Below are 22,503 nucleotides of genomic sequence, written 5' to 3'. Positions count from 1 at the left end.
TGATTCCAAGATAATACAATTTTGTGAAGATAATGTCATGATACTTTTTTGTAAGTAGCAAATTTTAATTCATCAAGTCAGCTCACTATTCCCTAGATATGATATTTCCTATGAGCCACCCAGGCAACAGAGTCATTGGAAGTATCAAAACACTCTTTCATGGTCTGGGGTGTAATTCGCTGATAGAGCTCTTGCCTAGCATTAGGGAAGCCCTGAATTTAATTTCTAGCATCACACACACACAAAAAAAAAAATTACAAACAACAACAACAACAAAGTTTCTTCCTCCTCCATTAAGTATTCTGGACCACTGTGGTAAAGAAAAGCAAGAGATACTTCAAGGAAATAATAAATGTCAACAACTTTTTAAGACACCCATATTTGGGTGTGGATTGGTGAAGAGATTTGTGGTATAAACATGGGTTATAAATATTTTTTAATAAACTGCAATTATTTCACATGAGGATGTAACCAGAAGTAGAATCATTGGATCACATGATCATTCAATTTTAATTAAGGAACCACTCACTGTACTCTGTTTCACAGTGGCTGCATCATTTTTCATTCTCCACATATGCACAGGCCTTCCTACTTCTATATATTCTCACCGACACTCCTGTTTCCTTATTCTTGTTCAGTCTCCTTCCCTCCCTCTTGTAACAGCTATACCCTCAAGTATGCAAAGTGGTTATCTCAGTGTGGTTTTGACCTATTTTTTTTTTCATTCTGAATTTTACACAACAATAAATTTCTGAGAACGGATCCAGCAACAACAGTACTTTTTATTCAGAACATGCAGGGAATTCATGGCTCCAAATTGTCATAGACTAGTTATTGTGCTGTTTTACCATGATAATATGTTAGTAACTGAGTATTAGAACCTGTGGTGGTCGATGCAAGAGTTACAGAGTACAGGGAATAGCAGATTTATTTATGCAGTGATCCAGGAAACTCTCCTTAGAAGGATGCATGTTCACTGGATCAGGAGGGGATGGGGATTGAGGGAGAGCTGAGATAAGGTATCCCTGAGAGTGAGAAGGGGGATGATGCCTCCAAGGAGGAGAAGTGGCAGGTGATGATGGCATAACAGCAGCCAGTAGCCCTTCTTCAGACAGGAATGAAGCAGAGCTGGTACAAAGGTGGCACACGGCCAAATGAATTGGCAATGGGGGTGGTGTCGATGTCCTTGGGGTCAATCACAGGTTTCAGCTTAAAATTCTGTAAAATGGTGGTCAGGAACAAAAACAGCTCCATGCGGGCCAGGCCTTCTCCCAAACACATACGTTTTCCTAAAGATGACAAACACAGAGTTTTCCCTCCTTAAACATTAGGTTCTGAAATGTTATAAAGAATATTCAGGAACTTATATGATGAATGATTACTTATGAGTATGGGTCAAAGACAGAATGGTTGGAGAGACAGATGCACAGAAGATTAGTCACAGTCGCTACCCACTTGTATCTCATTTTATCAGGCACCCTGTGCTAGACAGGTTTTTGCTCTTATACTTCCTTCATGACCTATGTCCCTGTCATATCCTTTTTACAATGCATGCTTAGAAGGTGGTGGACTCTCACCCTGTATAAGTTTTCTCATAATAGTCATGCTTCCACAGAAGCATGGCTCACTTCAAATCCTATTTTCTCTTATTTTGTTTTATCCAGCTAAATATGAGTGACTTAAAAGAAGGGCTCCATCCTTAACATCCAGATATAGGCAGTGCCAGGCCCAACATGGGCATCAAGAACCATAGCAAAAAAATGAAGGTGACTCCATGTCTAGAGTCTCAGCACACACAATTTAACGATGAGACAGAATTCTAAATGCATGATCATAAGAAGAGGAAGAGGATGGTGCTCTGGAATCACTGCAGACTCTCCTTTCACATTCCCAAGGTTTTGTTCAGCCTTCATTTACCTGGTATGCTCTGACCCCCTAGATCTATAGAAAACATTCTCTCCTGGACTCCATTACTTCTGTAAGGTGCCCTGCCTTCTCTTCTTCCCTTGCTCCCCACCTCCTGTAAGCCAGCTCAACCCTCTTTCCCTTGTATCGCCTTCTATCCTAGCTGGCGACCTGTGCTGGGTTCACAAATCTGACTATTCCAGTAACTTAAGAAAACAGCAAAGGAAGCACAGAAACACACAAAAGAAGTACCTTTTCAAAATCCAAGGTGACTCTCCGACCTTAGGGGTCCGTGGAAAGAGAGAGCCACTGGAATTCTTTATTCTTATATAGGAGACTACAAGGGGAGATTCCGTGGAACATTCTATCCCAAAAAGGGCAAGAGGTAGGATTACAAAGGAAGAGGTGAGTGTAACTCAATCCCACCAGGTAGTGCCTACTCCTGGAGCCAGAGGCAAAGCCCGAGTTATTGTAGGGCACAATAATTGCTTAGTATCTCTTGCTCAGGACTTAAGGGCGTTTATTTCCAGAGTGGCTCCCGACACCCTTGTTATAATGTTTTTGGATATAAAAAAGCAGAATGAGGGCTGGGATTGTGGCTCAGTGATAGGGCGCTTGCCTAGCATGTGTGAGGCACTGGGTTCAATTCTCAGCTCCACATACAAACAAATAAATAAATAAGTTCATCAACAACTAATAAAAATACTAAAAAAAAAAAAAAAGCAGAATGAAAGCAACTTCACCCTCTGCCTCCCCAGAAACCTGTGTTTCCCTCTCTCACAGCACAGGTTTCAATGATTACAATGATCTGTTTGTTCATCTGCTTCCTAACTCAGGAGTGAGACTCTTAAGAGCCCCTTATGTATGCTAGGCTACTTGGCATCTAAGAGTGATACTCTTAGAAGTTTCAGCTGAGTAGATTGTTGATATAGCCAGAGGCACAATTCAAGCAAACTATGCCATAGCTTTATCCATTGGAAAAACTGGGTCAGACATTCCGCAAAGTACCACCAAAGGGACCCAGTAGTGAAGTTGCATCACTAATAAGGGAAAGTGCAAGGGTATTGGAATGGAGCTCCAATTTGATAATGTACAAAGAGCAAATATACCAGCTCCAAAGGAGGCACCCATGTAAGTTGTATTTGATCCTAAAAAAGTTATTTTGTTCCCTAAAGTTACAACTGGAAATGAATTTTTATTACCTGATGAGAAAGGCATAAAGTAGTCACTTTTCTTAAAGTTGCCACTCTCATCCAGAAAGTGACCAGGGTCGAACACCTCTGGATTAGGGAATTCCTTATCGTCATGCAGCACGGAAGTCAGTGATGTTATTATTCTTGTTCCCTGGAAACAACAGACAGATAAAATTAGTAATAAAGAAGTTGAATGGAGGGCTGGGGTTGTGGCTCAGTGGTAGAAAGCTTGCCTAGCATGTGTGAGGCACCGGGTTTGATTCTCAGCACTACATATAAATTAATTAATTAATTAATTAAAGCTCCATTGACAATTTAAAAAAATTAAGTCAAATGGAAAGAAATAATGGAATTCATCTGATCTATATTTGAGGAAATCCAGGTCCAAGGACAAGCAGTGACAATTCCAGAAAGACAAACCAAGCAAGAGTTTAAGGCCACAAGCAGTAATTTTGTGAAAGCATCCTCGTGAGCAGTTGTAGGGCTGAGTACTTGGGAATATGGATTCTAGACCTTCTGAATTCTACTCAGCACCAAGCTGGGACCTTGGTGTCTGTCTCCACATGTTGCTCTATTTCATCAATTCAGTTTTCGCATATCTCACATGTGGTTTATGGTTTACAATAGAATTTTGGGCTCACTCTTGAAAAGTCAGGAGTATTTAGAATTATTTATTTAAATAAATAAATAATTGTGGATTTTTTAGAGATCTGGTCTGATTTAAAATGACTATTGTTGAGATATTAACAAGTACACTAACACCTATTGAGCGCTTATCATTGGAATGTAATATGTTTATTTTGATATCAAACATGGAGGAACTCTTCACAGATGAATCCTATCTTAAAAAAACATCAGGGTAAAGATTAGAAAAGTCATCATTTTGCAACAATTTAGGTAGGATCATCAAGTCAGGCACAGATCATCAATTAATGTTAAAACTGTTGGTTGAGGGCTGGGTTTGGGGCTCACTGGTTGAGCACTTGCCTCTCATATGTGAGACACTGGGTTCGGTCCTCAGCACCACATACATACATACATACATACATACATATATGTGTCCATCTACAACTAACGTAAAATAACATGGATGAATGGATGGGAAAAAATGTGGCATTTATAAACAATGGAATATTACTCAGCACTAAAAAATAATAAAATCACGGCATTTGCAGGGAAATGGATGGCATCAGAGCAGGTTATGCTAAGTGAAGTTAGCCAATCCCCCCAAAAAACAAATGTCGAATGTCTTATCTGATTTAAGGGGGGTGACTCAAAATGGGGTAGGGAGGAAGAGCATGGGAAGAAAATTACCTCTAGATAGGAAAGAAAAGTGGGAGGGAAATGGGGGGAGAAGGGGAATTGCATGGATGGTGGAAGGAGACCCTCATCATTGTACAAAATACATGTATGAAGATGTGAATTTTGTGTCAACATATCTTGTATACAGAGATATGATAAATTGTTGTATAAAGGTGTATTAAGAATTGTAATGCATAATAATAATAAGAAGAAGAAGAAGAGAAAAAATAAATAATTTTTAAAAAATAAAAATACAAATAAAAACTTGTTGGTTGAGTTATTTGGAAACAGGTTATTCATAATGTCTTAAATAAGAAGAATCTTCTGAACTTATTTTTTTATTTTTACTTTTAATAACAGAACCTCAGCAATAAAGAGATCTGGCAGACATCCCCATACTAAGTGTGAATCTTAGTAGCACCAATAATGGAACAAACTGAAATCATGTGCCATCAGCCATAATCTGATGCGGTGGGACATCCATGATATCACCCATATAATGTTCTTTTCCAAAACACAAAACTGATTTCTAATATCCAAGAAAACAACCACACAAAATCAAGCTGAGGAACATTTTACATGACCATGGATTGAACTCTTCAAAAAGTGTCAGAGTACACAGCTGCATTGTTAGTGGCACTACAAATTAATACAACCACTCTGGAAAGCAGTGTGGAAATTCCTTAAAAAACTAAGAGTAAATCTACCAACACACTCATTTTCTCCTTGGCATTTCTCCTAAAAATAAAACTAAAATCAGCATAATATAGCAATACATTCACTTCAATGTTTATAGCAACACAATTCACATTAGCCAAATCAGGGAATTAGCCCAGATGCCTGTCAATATATGAATAAATCAAGATAATAATTAAATTCACCATTTCTGTACATTGTGATCAAACTGTAAACATCTTAATAGCAAATATTTGTTTTTAGGGTTTATATTGTTTATATTAGGATCCGTTAACATTGCCCTTAACCTCAAAGGAGAGGTATTAGAACCTTAAAAGGGCACTATAAGCCTATAGGATAAAAACCATAATGCTTCAGATCCACAATTCTAGAAACATGAAAAGACAAGCAACATGAAAAGACAAGGGAAGAAAGTGCCCCAAACAAATAAAGGTACCACATTATTAGAATCCATGGCCAGCACAGCAGGAAAAAATTACAGATAAAGTGTTCAGGATGTACATAATTAAATGTCCTGTGAATTAAACAATGATATAAGAGAGCAAATGCAGGCAGCAAAAAATCACTTTGACAAAGAGCTATATAATCAAATACAGAAAGCAAAAGATTACTTCAATAAGGAGATAGAGGTTCTTTAAAAAAAAACAGAAATCCTTGAAATGAAAGAAGCAATAAACCAAATTAAATTTTCAATTGAAATCATCACCAACAGAGTAGACAACTTGGAAGACAGGACGTCAGACAATGAAGATAAAATATATAATCTTGAAAAGAATGTTGACCACACAGTGAAAACAGTAAGAAACCATGAGCAGAACATTCAAGAAATATGGGATAGCATAAAAATACAAAATTTAAGAGTTACTGGAATAGAGGAAGGCACAGAGTTCTAAAGCAAAGGAATGAGCAATCTATTCAATGAAATATCAGAAAATTTTCCAAACATGAAGAATGAATTGGAAAATCAAAGTCAAGAGGCTTACAGAACGCCAAATGTACAAAATTACCATAGACCCACACCAAGGCACATTGTAAAGAAAATGCCCAACATACAGAATAAGGAGAGAATATTAAAAGCCATGAGAGAAAGGAACCAGAGTACATATAGGGGGAAACCAATTAGATTATATGAAAATATTTCAACCCAGACCCTGAAAACTAGAAGATTCTGGAACAACCTATATCAAGCTCTGAAAGAAAATGGTTGCCAATCAAGAATCTTATATCCAGCAAAAATAAGCTTTAGATTTGATGATGAAATAAAAACCTTCCTTGATAAACAAAACTTGGAAGAATTTACAACTCGAAAGCCTGCACTACAGAATATCCTCAGCAAAATATTCCATGAAGAGGAATTGAAAAACAAAAATAAAGATCACCAAAAGAAAATATTATACTAAAGGAAAAACTAATCAAAAAAGAAACTAAGTCAAGTTAAATACCTAAAATAAACAAAAATGGCTGGGAATATAAACCATGTCTCAATAATAACCCTGAATGTTAATGGCCTAAACTCACCAATCCAAAGACATACACTGGCACATTGGATTTAAAAAAAAAAAAAAAAAAAAAAAAGACCCAACAATATGCTGCCTCCAAGAGACTCGTCTCATAGGAAAAGACACCCACAGACTGAAGGTGAAAGGTTGAAAAAAATCATACTACTCACATGGACTGTGGAAGCAGCAGGGGTTTCCATCCTCATATCAAATAAAGTAGACTTCAAGCCAAAGTTAATCAAAAGGGGTATAAAAATGGATATTTCATACTGCTTAAGGGAACCATTCATCAACAAAACATAATAAATTTATATGCCCCAAACAATGGAGCATCTGTGTTCATCAAACAAACTCTTCTCAAGTTCAAGAGTCAAATAGACAACAACACAATAATTATGGATGACTTTTAACACTCCTCTTCACCACTGGATAGATCATCCAAACAAAAGCTGAACAAAGAAACTATAAAACTCAATATACAATCAATAACTTAGACTTAACTGACATATATAGAATAATTCATCCTTCAATGAACAAATACACTTTCTTTTCAGCAGCATATGAATCCTTCTTTAAAACAGACCATTAATTAAGCCACAAAGCAACTCTTAACAAAAATAAAAAATAGAGATACTACCCTGAAATCTATCAGATCATAATGGAATGAAATTAGAAATCAATGATAAGATAAAAAATAGAAGCTACTCCAACACCTGAAGACTAAATAATATGCTACTGAATAAACAATGGGTTCCAAAAGACATTAAGGAGGAGATTTAAAAATTCTTAGAAATGAATGAGAATACAAACATATTGAAATCTCTGGGACACTATGAAGGCAGTACTAAGAGGAAAGTTCATTGCATAGAGTTCATTCCTTAAAAGAAGAAAAAGTCAACAAATACATTACTTACCAGTACATCTCAAAGCCCTAGAAAAAGAAGAACAAATCAACACCAAAAGTGATAGAAGACAGGAAATATTAAAATCAGGGCTAAAATCAATGAAATTGAAACAAAAGAAATAATTGAAAGAATTGACAAAACAAAAAGTTGGTTCTTTGAAAAAATAAATAAAATTGACAAACCCTTAGCCATGCTAATAAAGAGAAGGAGAGAGAAAACTGAGAAAACTCAAAATTACTAACATACATGATAAAAAAGGAAATATCACAATCAGGGGTTTCCATCCTCATATCAAATAAAGTAGACTTCAAGCCAAAGACACTACAGAAATCACAACAGACACTACAGAAATACCAGAGATAATTAGAAATTATTTTTGAAAACTTGTACTCCAATAAAATATAAAATATCAAAGGCATTGAAAAATTTCTAGACTCATATGATTTGCCCAATTGAATTAGGATGATATACCCAATTTAAACAGATCAATTTCAATCAATGAAATAAAAGACGCCATCAGAAGCCTACCAACCAAGAAAAGCCCAAGACCACATGGATACACAGATGAGTTCTACGAGATCTTTAAAGAACTAATACCAATACTCTTCAATTTATTTCAGGAAATAGAAAAAGAGGGAGCACTTCCAAACTCATTCCATGAGGCCAATATCACCCTGATTCCAAAACCAGGCAAAGACACATCAAAGAAAGAAAACTTCAGACTAATATCTCTAATGAATATAAATGCAAAAAATCTCAATAAAATTCTGGCAAATTGAATACAAAAACATATCAAAAAGATAGTTGGGGCTGGGGTTGTGGCTCAGTGGTAGAGTGCTTTCCTACTATGCATGAGGCACTGGGTTTGATCCTTAGCACCACATAAATATAAAATAAAGATATTGTGTTGACTTAAAACTTAAAAATAAATATTAAAAAAAGATAGTACACCACAATCAAATGGGATTCATCCCAGGGATGCAAGTTTGGTTCAACATACAGAAATCAATAAATATAATTTATCACATCAATAGACTTAAAGATAAGAATCATATGATCATCTCATAGACACAGAAAAAGCCTTCAACAAAATACAGCACTGCTTCATGTTCAAAACACTAGAGAAACTAGGGATAACAGGAACCTATCTCAACATTGTAAAGGCTATCTATACTAAGCCCCAGGTTAAGATCATTCTAAATGGAGAAAAAATGAAAGCATTCCCTCAAAAACCTGGAACAAGACAGGGATGCCCTCTTTTACCACTTCTATTTAACCTAGTTCTTGAAACACTGGCCAGAGCAATTAGACAGATGAAATAAATTAATGGGATACAGATAGGAAAAAACTCAAATTATCACTATTTGTAGGTGTTATGATTCTATACATATAAGACCCAAAAAGTTCCACCAGAAAACTTCTAGAACTAGTAAATGAATTCAGCAAAGTAGCAGAATACAAAACCAACAGCCATAAATGAAAGGCACTTCTGTATATCAGTGACAAATTCTCTGAAAGGAAAACTACCCCATTTACAATAGCTTCAAAAAAATAAAGTACTTGAGAATTAACCTAATGGAAGAAGTAGAAGACCTCTACAATGAAAACTACAGAATGCTAAAGAAAGAAATTAAAGAAGACCTTAGAAGATGGAAAGATCTCCCTTGTTCTTGGATAGGCAGAATTAATATCGTCTAAATGGCCATACTACCAAAAGCATTATACAGATTTAATGCAATTCCAATCAAAATCTCAATGATATTCCTCATAGAAATAGAAAAACAACAGTGATGAAATTCATCTGGAAAAATGAGAGACCCAGAATAGCTAAAGCAAGAATGAAGAAGAAGGCATCACTATACCAGACCTTAAACTATACTTTAGAGCAAAAGTAACAAAAACAGCATGTATTGGCACAAAAATAGATTTGGTAGACCAATGGTACAGAATAAAGGACACAGAGACTAACCCACATAATTACAGTTATGTTATATTAGACAAAGGTGCCAAAAACATACATTGGAGAAAGATAGCCTCTTCAACAAATGGTGCTGGGAAAACTGGAAATCCATATGCAACAAAATAAAATTAAATCCCTATCTCTCACTATGAACAAACTCAACTCAAAGTGAATCAAGGACCTAGGAATTAAACCAGACACCCTGCATCTATCTAATAGAAGAAAAAGTAAGCCCCAATATCCATCATGTCAGATTAAGCCCCTACTTCCTTAATAAGACTCCTTCAGTGCAAGAATTAAAATCAAGAATTAATAAATGGGACGGGTTCAAACTAAAAAGCTTCTTCTCAGCAAAAGAAACAATCAGATGAATAGAGAGCCTACAGGTTGGGAGCAAATTTTTACCACTTACACATCAGATAGAGCACTAATCTCTAGGGTATATAAAAAAACTCAAAAAGCTAAATACCAAAAAAAAAAAAAAAAAACAAATAACCCAATCAGTAAATGGGCCAAGGAACTGAACAGACACTTCTCAGAAGGTGATACACAATCAATCAACAAATACATGAAAAAAATGTTCAACATCTCTAGCAATTAGAGAAATGCAAAGTAAAAATACTCTATGATTTTATCTCACTCCAGTCAGAATGACTGCTAATAAGAATATAAACAACAATAAGTGTTGGCGAGAATGTTGGGGAAAGGCACGCTCATATATTGTTTTGTTGGTGGGACTGCAAAATGGTGCAGCAATATGGAAAGCAGTATGGAGAATTCCTTGGAAAACTGGGAATGGAACCACTTTTTCTTAAAGTATTTATTTTTTAGTTGTAGTTGGACAAAATACCTTTATTTCACTTATTTATTTTTATGTGGTGCTGAAGATCGAACCTAGGGTCTCACACGTGCACGGTGAGCATTCTACCACTGAGCCATAACCCCAGTTCTAGAACCACCTTTTGACCCAGCTATCCCACTCTTTGGTCTATATCCAAAAGACTTAAAAGCAGCATATTACAGGGACCCAGCCACAACAATTTTTACATCAGCACAGTTCACAAGAGCTAAACTTACCAACCTAGATGCCCTTCAGTAGATGAATGGATAAAGAAACTGTGGTACATATACACAAAGGAATTTTACTCAGCAATAAAAGAGAATAAAATCATTGCATTTGCAGGTAAATAGATGGAGTTGGAGAAGATAATGCTAAGTGAAGTTAGCCAATCCCCCACAAAAAAATGCCAAATGTTTTCTCTGATATAAGGAGGGTGATTCATAGTGGGGTTGGAAGAGAGAGCATGGGAGGATTAGACAAACTCTAGATAGAGCAAAGAGGTGGGAGGGGAAGGGAGGGAGCATGGGGGTAGAAAAGACAATGGAATGAGATGGACATCATTCCCTAAATACATGTGTGAAGATACAAATGGTGTGAATATACTTTATATACAACCAGAGATATGAAAAAGTTTGTTCTGTATATGTAATATGAATTGTAATGCATTCTGCTGTCATATATAACAAATTAGAATAAAAAATTGGAAAAAAAAAGAAAAATGGGATTTCTTCCCCAAAATATTAAATAAAATCTCCACCTAGTTTTTTTCTTTTTCTTTCTTCTCTCTCTCTCTCTCTCTCTCTCTCTCTCTCTCTCTCTCTCTCTCTCTCTCTCTCTCTCTCCCCTCCCACCCTCTCTTTTTTTTTGTATTGGGGATTGAACCCAGGGGCACTTAACCACTGAGCCACATCCCCCAGCCCTTTTTTAATATCTTATTTAGAGACAGGGTCTCACTAAGTTACTTAAGACCTTGCTAAGTTACTTAAGACCTTGCTAAGCTCCTGAGGCTGGCTTTGAACTCAAAATCCTCTGGCCTCAGCCTTCTGAGCCACTGGGATTACAGGTGTGCACCACTGTACCCAGCTCCACTGAGCTTTTTGAAGAGCTTATAAACTGATTCTAAATATATGGAAGAACAAAAAGCCAAGGACAATCAAGAATATTTTGAATAACGTGAGACTTGCTTTTCCAGTTATCAAGACTTACTATGAAGCTACTGTGATTAAGATATTGCTACTGAGATATACTTTGAATCAAAATGAAGATCAAAAAAAAAGACTCCCACATCTATAAAAACAATGCAAAACAGCTAGGATCAAAAAAAAAGGAAGAGGATTTAATAAATGGGTACAGACTTTTAGCACAGTTGGTTTATTATTAAAAAATTAAAATAAAATTTGAAAATTTTTAAAAAATTAAAGTTGAAAAAGAAAACTACTTTCACATACTTGTCTAAATTTACTCTTATACATTTTCAAAAAATAATTTGTGATAAATGTTACTTAAAAATACAAAATGAGATGGGCTGGGGATGTGGCTCAAGTGGTAACGCACTCGCCTGGCATGTGCAGGGCACTGGGTTCGATCCTCAGCACCAAATAAAATAAAGATGTTGTGTCCACCAAAAACTGAAAAATAAATATTTAAAAATTCTCTCTCTCTCCCTCCCTCCCTCCCTCCCTCCCTCCCTCCCCCTCCCCCTCCCCCTCTCTCTCTCTCTCTCTCTCTCTCTCTCTCTCTCTCTCTCTCTCTCTCTCCTCTTTCTTTCTTAAAAAAATACAAAATGAGATATATTTTCAGCAAATGATGCTGAGACAAGTGGATATTTATAAAAAGAAATGAAGAACATCATTACTTCACAGCATAAATAAAAATAAACTTTTAAAGATACATAGACCTAAATGTAATAGTTAAAACTATAAAACTTAAAGAAAATGGCAAAGAGTAAATATGTAAAAGGAAGGGAATGGGGGAAAGAGACAATGCTAGGGAATGATATTGGCCAAAATTTATTGTTCTATTGTAGGCATGTAGGAAGACATAGCAATGAGTCCCACCATTATGTACAACTATGAAAATTATGTAGGACTCTGTGCTGGCAAATAATATTTTAGATGGGATACAAAAGCATAAATCATAAAAGAAGTTATTGATGAATTGTACTCCATCAAATTATATAACTTCTACTCTTTGAAGACATTCTTTTTTAAAAAAAATTATTTTTTAGTTGTAGTTGGACACAATGCTTTTATTTTATTTATTTATTTTTATGTGGTGCTGAGGATCGAACCCAGGGAATCACAAGTACTAGATGAGTGCTCTACTGCTGAGCCACAACCCCAGCCCCTGAAGACATTCTTAAGAAAGAAATTTTTTTTAAAAAAGGCACACAGACTGAGAATAAATATTTGCAAAACTTATCTACCATAATGAGTTTTAATTTTAAAAAAAACTTAAAAATAGGAATATAAACAACCCAATAAAAAATAGGCATATAATTTGAACAGACACATTAACAAAAAGATATATGAATGGCCAATCAACATATGAGAAGAAGCCAACATTATTCATGAAGAAAATAGAAGGGAAAACAAAAATGTGGTACCACTGCAGTGGCCAAAATACAAAAAGACTAACAACGACAAGGGGTGTGGGATACCTGGAAGGGAGATTTAAAACAGTACAGCCACATCACAAAACCATTTGGTGGTTTGGCCTAAAGTAACCACGTAAGCAAAAAATCCCATTCCTAGGTATTCTCCAGTAGAAAGGAAAACATGTCCACATAAGAACCTGCATGCAAATGTGCATAGCACCTGTAGTCAAGTAGTTAAAAACTGGAAATATACCAAATGTCCATCAATTAGTGAACTTCAAACCAATAACCAATGTTTGATACTCCTTATGGAATCCCATTCATAACAAAAAGGAGCAAACTTAAGATACAGCAATAAGAGCCAGACTGTAATCCCAGCAGTTTAGGAGACTGAGGCAGTAGGATCACAAGTTCATATTCTGAATATTAATCCCTTATTGAACAAATAGTTTTAAAATACTTTCTCAGCTATTTGTTTCCCCACTCTGTTAATCATTTCCTTGGCTGAAGAGAAGCTTTTTAGTTTGACATAATTCCACTATCAAAACTTCTTTTGTGAAAGGTTCATATAGTTTAGAAATCAGTCCAGTTTTTTTATACACATAATTCACCTAAAAATAGGTGCACATATATATATAAATGCACATGTATGTGATATAATATATCATATATGTATACGATTTTTGTATGTTTATTTTTATCCTGCAACTTTTCTGAATTTGTCAGATCTAACTGAGAGTTTCAGATTTTTCTCTATATAAAATCATATCTGCAAACAGAGGATAATTTGACCTCTTATTTTCTTTTTATTTGGATGCCTTTCTCTTGCTGACTTGCTCTCAGCTATGTTGACTAAGAATAGCAAAAGCAGGCATCCTGATCTTATGGGACATGATTTCAGCTCTTCCCCATTCAATATGATGCTGTTGTGGTTCTATCATATTTAGCCTCTATTATGCTGATGTACATTCATTCTTTATCTAATTTGTTGAGGGCTTTTGATCACAAGGGGATGTCGAATTTTATCAAAGGCTTTTCTGTAACTATTGAGAAAATAATATGGGTTTTTTGTCCTTCATTTCGTTGATATGATGTATTACATTTATTGATTATATATTGAACCATCTTCACATTCCTGGAATACACCCTACATGATCAGAAAGGTTAGCTAATGGCTACAGTCAATTTTTCATATTATATTCTGCAAGAAGGGAAGAATTCAGCTGCTGAGTGGAAGAGAGACAAGTACTTTATGAACAAATAAACCTCATCAAAGATTCTGCATTTGTTCAAATGTAATAATTGACACCAAAACAAAACTTATTTGTCACTGTAAAGCAAATGAACACAAAAAAGTACAGATAATGGAGTAAAGGCAATTGAATATAGCCACAGCAGGGAATATTACCTACCTTATTTTGCAAAGCCATCACTACCTGATGCCAAAAGTTTGAAAAAGAAAATTTGAGAAAAAAAATATTGGAGACTAATGATAAATATAAATACAAACACTCTGAGCAAAACGTAGCAATTCAAACTGAGCTGTGGGTGTATGAATTTTTTAAATACATACAAACATAAACACCTACATAGTTATTCTATATGTACAGGCAGACCAAATATATGGCAATATTGACAGATATAGAGAATATATTTGATCAAATTGTACATGCATTTTGATTAAAAAGAAGGCATAAAAGTAAAAGAATAGGGCAAATAAAACAAATATTAACCAGATCACAGAATCCTATACACAAAAATTATAAATCAATCTACAAATTGTTAGCAATGATAAGTGAATTTAGCAAGGTTTCTTGATGTAAAGTCCTCACATGTAAATTTTATCTCCATATGCCAGAAACAAAGAAATAAAGAAGGTATTTTTAAAAGTATACAAGTCACATTAACATCAAAAATATCATTTATTTTGGGACAAAGGAAGATAGGAAAGCCACTGCATTGAAAACAAAACAATATTGAGAAATTTAAAGAAAGCCTAAATGAATTGGGAGCATAATTATATGCATGAACTGAAAGATTCAACACATCAAAACATGCTTTCCAAACCTATTGATAGATTTAATGTCACTTGTAAATAAGCAAACACATTTTGGGAAATCAACAAACTCATACTTTTTTTTTTTTTTTTTTGAGAGAGACAGAGAGAAAGAATCTTTTTTTTTTTTTTTTTTTTTTTTTTTTTTTGTAGATGGACACAACACAATGCCTTTATTTTTATGTGGTGCTGAGAATCAAACCTGGGTCCCACCCGTGCTAGGCGAGCGCTCTACCGCTGAGCCACAATCCCAGCCCAACAAACTCATACTTTTGATACATATTTTAAAATGTGAACACCTAAGTGAAGCCAAAAAATTAACAGAAAAAGTTTGTAAGACACAAATCAAGACTTGTTATATAACTTTATAAACCCAAACTGAAAACAACAGTTTAATTAGCTGCCACACATATGAGTTTTGCACTTACCTCATCTAGTGTTGATAAAGGATCAGAAACATACTCTAAAATTGGGAACTTCAAGAGCATTGAAGCACAGTGTAAGAGACAAGCTCACCTTGGGGATGAAGTAGTTTCTAAATTTAACATCACAGGTCACTGCATGGGGCAGATTGGTGGGGATGAGATCAATGTATCTCTGGATCTCGTGTAACACAGCCTCTGTGTAGGGCATGCGGCTCCTGTCCTGCATGCAAGGGCTGCGGTGTCTGCCAATCACATGGTCAATCTCTTCTTGGACTTTAGCTGATAAGACAAAATTAAGAACTGAAGGAAAAGGAAAAAAATGGCATATTTGTCATAACATTTCAGGACTACAGGAAGCATAATGGTATGCCAACTGTATTATAAAGCCATAAGTATATCTAGATTTGCTTTTACAGGTACACACAACTCTCTTCCAACGTAGGTATTAAGACAAATCTGTAAACACATTCACAATAGCATATAAGATAGCAATAAAAATAGAAATGATTAAAAAACTTGAATTATATAAATATTTATCACATTATGAACTAAAGAAATTACTGTCCTTGCAGGAAAAAAAAAACACAAAATAAGAATTAATTTCACGGGCTAGGGCTGTAGCTCAGTGGCAGAGTACTTGCCTAGCATGAGTGAGGCACTGGGTTCAAATCTTAGCACCATATAAAAATTTTCTTAAATGAATAAATAAATAAATAATAAAATAATAAAAAATAATTAACTTCATATCAAATTAATACAATAAATACAAACATTCAGAGCAAAATGCATCAAATTAAACTGACTCCCTTCTCACCTATAGTATCACTTTGTTCATCCTGAAGTGGCTACTCCCTCCACCTGGGGTCCAGCACACGCCCATCTTTGTATATGAGTTATCCTGATTCCTGGAACCTATTACTTTAGTTCACTTGATTTCAGATATTTGGATAAAGTATAACCTCTAGTATATTTGTGAGAAAATAAAAACATAGAAAGACATAAAAAGGAACATCAAGAATTTTAAATGTGAGGCGAACTGGAGAGCACATGTAGAGTTTTTTTTACTAGAATATTTTTCTGATTTTTTATTAATTATTTTATAAATTTGTTCTAATTTGTTATACATGACAGAAGAATGCATTTCAGTTCATAGTACTCAAAACTTTCGAAATTATATAAATAAATGGAAATTAAATAACTTACTATGAACAACCAATGGGTCAAGGGTGAAATCAAAGAGAAATAAAATTTCTTTAGACAAATGAAATGTTTATAGCAACCAATACCTACATTAATCAAGCAGAAAGAAATGGAAGGGATGTTGGACACAAGGTGCACACCAGTAATCCCAGCAACTCTAGAGAATGAGGCAGGAGCATCATAAGTTCAAAGCCAGCTTCAGTAACTTAACAAGACCCTGTCTCAAAAATAAAATGGAGTGGGGATGTTGCTCCGTGGTAAAGTGCCTCTGGGTTCAAATCCCACTACCAAAATAATAATAATAATAGTAATAATAATAATAATAATAATAATAATAATGGGATATCAATAGAGCAGAGCAAGCAAGTCAGGAAAAGAGGGAGAAAAGGAAAGGAAAGACACTGGGGAATAATATTGATCAAATTACATTGTATGCATACACATATATGGCATGATGAATCTCACTATTATGTATAATTATCATGAAACAATAAATTATTTTTAAATAAGAAAAATCTTAAATAAACAGCCTACTATTGCATCTCAAGGAACTACAAAAACAAGAACAAACAAAATTAGGAAAAGGAAAGAAAGAATAAAGATTAGAGCAGAAATAAATAGAGACTTAAAAAATGACAAGGATCAATGAAACAAAAAGCTAATTCTTCAAAAAGAAAAAGTTGAAAAACTCTGATATAGTCTAACAAAAAGAGAACAAAGACAAATAAATAAAAACAAAGATGAAAAGGGAGACATTACAACTGACACCACAGATATATAAAAAAATTATTAGAGATTTTATGAATAACTATCCACAACAAATTTGGCAAACTAAAAAAAAAACAATTGGACAAATTCCTGGACATATACATCTCACCAACATTGAATCTTGAAGAAATAGAAAACCTAAGCAGACCAATAAAAAGTAACCAGATTAAATCCACAATTAAAAAGTCCCCCATCAAAGAGACACCCAGGATCAGATTATTTCACTCCTAGTTCTACCAAACACTTGAAGATGTTCAATAATTCTTAATTTGTTCCCAAACATTGAAGAAGAGAGAATTTCTCCAAGCGTCTTTTACAAGGCTAGCATTACCCTAATACCAAAATCAGACAAGGGTACATAAAAAAATACATGTTAATATTCTTGATGAACAAAGATATGAAAATCCTCAACAACATACTAGCAAACAGAATCCAAAGGCATGTTTAAAAGATTATTCACCATGATCAAGTGGGATTCAGAGAAGCAAATATGATTCAGTATTTGCAAATCAATAATATGAAACAAAATATTAGCACAATAAAGAACTAAAACCATTTGATCATCTCAATTATACTGCATGACACTGAATGAGGAAAAAGCTGAATGTTTCTAAAATCTGGCACAAGACAAAAATACCCACTTGTCACTTTCAACATAGTACTAAAAGTCCTAGCCAGATTATTCAAGCAAGAGAAAGAAAAAAAAGTCCTCCATGTTGGAAACGGGAATTCTAATTTTCTAATTATCACTGTTTGCAGATAACATGATCTCACACACAGAAAATCCAAAGATTCTACACACAAAAAAAAAAAAGTTAGAAAAAAATGAATTAAACAAGGTAGAATACAAAACACAAAAATCAGTAGTGCTGCTATATGCAATAGTAAATTATCCAAAATAAAAAGCAAGAAAGAAATCCCACTTACAATAGCTTCAAAAAATTAACAAAATATCTAGGAATAAATTTAACTGAAAAGGTTAAAGATCTATACAATGAAAACTATAAGACATAGATGAAAATAATTGAAAAGGACAAACAAAAAATTGGAAAGAAGGGGGATAGTAGAGGATAGGAAAGGCAGCAGAATACAACAGACACTAGTATGGCAGTATGCAAAAACGTGGATGTGTAACCGATGTGATTCTGCAATCTGTATACGGGGTAAAAATGGGAGTTCATAACCCACTTGAATTAAATGTATGAAATATGATATGTTAAGAGCTTTGTAATGTTTTGAACAACTAAAACATTAGAAAGACATTCTGTGTTCATGGATTAGAAGAATCAATATTTTTTAAATGTCATAGTACCCAAAGCAATCTACAGGTTTAGTGCACTCTCTATGAAAACATCCAGAGGTGTTCTTCATAGAAACTAGAAAAAAAAAACAAGCCTAAAATTTGAATGCAAACACACACACACACACACACACACACACACAAACACACACACAAACACCCTAAATAGCCAAAGTCATCTTTTTGGGGAGGGAGAGGGTACTGGAGATTAAACAGAGGGGCACTCAACCAGCAAGCCACATCCTCAGCCCCATTTTGTGTTTTATTTAGAGACAGGGTCTCACTGAATTGCTTCAAGCCTCACTTTTGCTGAAGCTGGTGTTGAACTCACAATCTTCCTGCCTCAGCCTCCTCCTTGTTGCTAAGGCTGGCTTTGAACTCACAATCCTCCTTATCAGCCTCCCAAACTTCTGGGATTACAGGCGTGCACCACCACACCCAGCACCTAGTGCCAAAGTCATTTTAAGCAAAAACAGGAAGCATTACACTGCCTGAATTCAAAATATGCTTCATGACTGAAAGAACCAAACAGTGTGGTATTGGCATGAAAACAGACACAGAGACCAATAGAATGGAATAAACATTTTAGAAGTAAACTCATTCCTCTATAGTCAATTGAATTTTCACAAAAGTACTAAAAACAATCATTGGAAAAAAGGCAGTCTTCTCAATAAATAAAAATTGGGTATCCACATGCCACAGACTAAAACTAGACCTGTGTCTCTCATTGTTTACAAAATTCAACTCAAAATGGATTAAAGAGTTAAATATAAGATCTGAAACTATGAAATTAGTAGAAGAAAATATAAGGGAAATGTTTTAGAACATCAGAATTGGCAAGGATTTTTTGGACAAGACCTCAAAGGAACAGAAAACAAAACCAAAAATAGACGAATGAGATGATATCAAACTAAAAACTTCTGCACCACAAAGAAAATAATCATCAGAGTAAAAGAAGACTGGAGAGTAAATTTTTTCATCAACTTGTAAATCTGAAGCTATCCTTTGTCTATGAGTACACAAGCTGACAGCTGCTTGTGAGAATTTTAATGCCATTTCTGATTCTAATCTTTATATAATTACTTGATTTATCTCTGAAAGTATTGGTAATTTCTCCCTTAAATGTAGTGTTCTGAAATTCCATGGGTGGATATTTTCATTACATTCCTTTTTCTGGACATTCAGTGAACATTTTCTTTATAGTTGGCAAAAAAAAAAAAAAAATAGAGGTCTTTCCTCTGGCCCTACTCATTCTCTGGAGTTTATATCTGGCTGCTGAATTTCAGAAACATAATGGAGACAGAGCTAAGGACCTTGGAATTTGAGTGAATTTTTCCTTATCCCTTCTTTTCAGCCTGTACCTCATTCTTTCTCTGCCTTTTTCTGTATCCCTGAGTGCTGAACCTCTAAGATTCCATTTCCTTTAGAGAGTTAGCCTCCCTTAGCTCCAGTGGGGGAAATAAAATCACTGATAAAGAAAGATGAGGAAGGAACCTGGGGAAAAGCCTCCTGTTTCCTGCTTCATTCTCCCTCTACTTTCTTTGCCACTTGGCTCTTCCAAATACTGAGCTCTATGGGGAATTGCAGGGACAAAATAAGCCTGCGTACACGATGAATCTTCTTGTGAATCAAGGTTATAACTGCAGTGTCCTACCAAAACATTGTCACTGCCATCTGCTCTTTGTGTCTCTAAAGCTTGCTAAAGACTTGTTAGCTGTTTCCTGTACTTCTCTAATTTCAATAGGAGTAATTTTTATTTGTAATTAATTTGTCATCATCTATCCCTGAAAAATGTAAAGGGTGTGGCTAATCTACTATGCAGAACCAGAGTCTCTTAAAGGCAAATCATTTTTTTTAAATGGTAAGTATTTTTAAAAGAAAAAAAGTATTGACCCAAGAAAAATTCTTACCTTGACAAATATATTTTTTCTGCACTCAGAATTCTAGAATAATAAAATTCCTTGGGCACATCTTCTCCCTCAATAGGAAATACCTTTCTTATAAATCTAACCTTTTAAAATAATTCCAAGACTATAAATATTCTCAGGCTGTCTCATCATATTTCTAGAATATCTACTGTGCTTAAATAAATTTCTGTCTTCCCTGAACCAGCATTAGAATACTTTGTTTTCAGAATAAGGAAAGCTCTTTAAGAATATATTACTCTGGTTTTGATAGGGTTTCAGTGTTTCTCCTGAAGTGTCATGTGCCAGAAGCTTGGTCCCCAATGTAGCAATGAGACAAAGTGAAACCTTTAAGAGCTGGGGCCTAATGGGATGTAATTAGGACATAAGAAGGTGTTAAGTGGCCTCACAGAGTAAATTACCTTCCAAGAGAATGGGTTGTTATAAGAAAGTCTACTTCTTACCCTGAATCTCCCTTCTGCATGGGCCACTTATCACCCTCATATGTGTTCACACAACTTTAATGCCATCCACCATGAGACCCTCACTAGAGCTGAGCAGATGTCAATGTCATGGTCTCAAACCTCCAGATCGGCAACTAATAAACCTCTTTTCTCTATAAAGTACTCAGCTTCAGGTATTTTGTTATAGACAAAAAAATATGGGCTAAGACACCATTGAAAGCAGTCTGTTGCCAGGCATGGTGATGCATGTCCATGATTCCAGCAGCTTTAGTTTAAGGGAGGAATATGACAGGTTTGAAGCCAGCCTCAGCAACTAAGCAAGGCTACGATCAACCTAGTGAGACCCTGTGTTCAATTCCTGGTACCAAAAATTATTAAAAAAAAAAAAAAAAAGGTGGTCTGTTACTCAGAAAAACAATATATAAGCTTAGTCCAGTCCATTATGCTTGTACTAGATGCTTTACCCAGAGTACTTTCTTTCCACAGATCACTTTCTCACTAACACCTCAAGCTCTATGCCTTTGCTTCTGCTCACCTATTTTGAAAAATTATCTTTTTTTCTTTTTTAATATTTATTTTTTAATTGTAATTGAACACAATACCCTCATTTTATTTGTTTATTTTTATGTGGTGCTGAGGATTGAACCCAGGGCCTCCCACGTGCTAGACAAGCACTTTACCACTGAGCCACAACTCAAGCCCCAATTATTTTATTTTTATACCTTCATTATATTTGCACAAATTATAGCTAGTGGCACAGAAATTTTAATACTGGAGCTTCTCAGAGACCCAAGATGGAGGATACTATCAGTGTCTTCACATCTTTCTGAAATTCACCCTATTTGCTGTATGTGGTCATACCTGTGATCTCTGTATGCTTCAGCAGGAGCAAAAGTCCATATCTCATAGTGGTGCTTGTTGTCTCCGTTCCCGCTCCAAACACATCAGTTACAGTGTTTAACAAGTTTTCAATGGTAAATTCAGTCTGTTGATTGTCCTTTTCCTGGGAATTACATGATTATTTCATTATTTGACAACTTTCCAGCACATTTATTATAGTGAAACCAAATAACTCAGGTTGTTCTAAAGAAGAGAAAACTTCAACAATACAGAATTTAGTATTAAAATTGTAATAATCACATAGTGTAGCAGTGAATGTAGCACCACAAAGGAGGAGGAGGAGAAGGTAGCTCATGTACAAAATGTAGTAATGAAAAATGACAAGCACCTGAGTCCATAATGCTTCAGGGATAGTGCACTAGTTCTAAAGTAATCAACATGAGACTCCTTATATGTGAAATAAATACACTATTTTGTGAAGCCCTTGTTAAACTGGGTTTTCTCCTGTTTATATACACACACAATTTTAATTAATAGAAATGTTTATGTTAGAGCCAAATCTTGGGAAAAAAAAAATGTTATAAGCCAGAAAAAGAAAAAGAGTTTGCAATTCTGCAATGTGGCAGAATAAAAGGCTCCTGACTCTCCC

General features: G+C 34.9%; 1 protein-coding gene across 4 annotated transcripts in view; it reads right to left on the bottom strand.

The window, feature by feature from the left end:
- Window positions 1-1,107: 1,107 nt before the first annotated feature.
- The window catches only part of LOC143380943 (cytochrome P450 2C18), a 38,470-nt gene continuing 17,074 nt past the window's right edge, over window positions 1,108-22,503 (bottom strand). For all 4 annotated transcript variants that reach the window (XM_076834105.1, XM_076834109.1, XM_076834107.1 and 1 more), the window contains 4 exons: window positions 21,876-22,017; window positions 15,470-15,657; window positions 3,108-3,249; window positions 1,108-1,289 (listed from right to left, as the gene is read on the bottom strand). In XM_076834105.1, coding sequence (XP_076690220.1) covers window positions 1,108-1,289; window positions 3,108-3,249; window positions 15,470-15,657; window positions 21,876-22,017 — 654 coding nt within the window. The remainder of the gene's footprint in view (window positions 1,290-3,107; window positions 3,250-15,469; window positions 15,658-21,875; window positions 22,018-22,503) is intronic.

Source organism: Callospermophilus lateralis, chromosome 15 (genome assembly GCF_048772815.1).
Source record: "Callospermophilus lateralis isolate mCalLat2 chromosome 15, mCalLat2.hap1, whole genome shotgun sequence".
In the NCBI taxonomy this organism is placed as follows: domain Eukaryota; kingdom Metazoa; phylum Chordata; class Mammalia; order Rodentia; family Sciuridae; genus Callospermophilus; species Callospermophilus lateralis.
The sequence above is the reverse complement of the archived record's forward strand: the minus strand, read 5'-3'. Positions and strand labels throughout refer to the sequence as shown.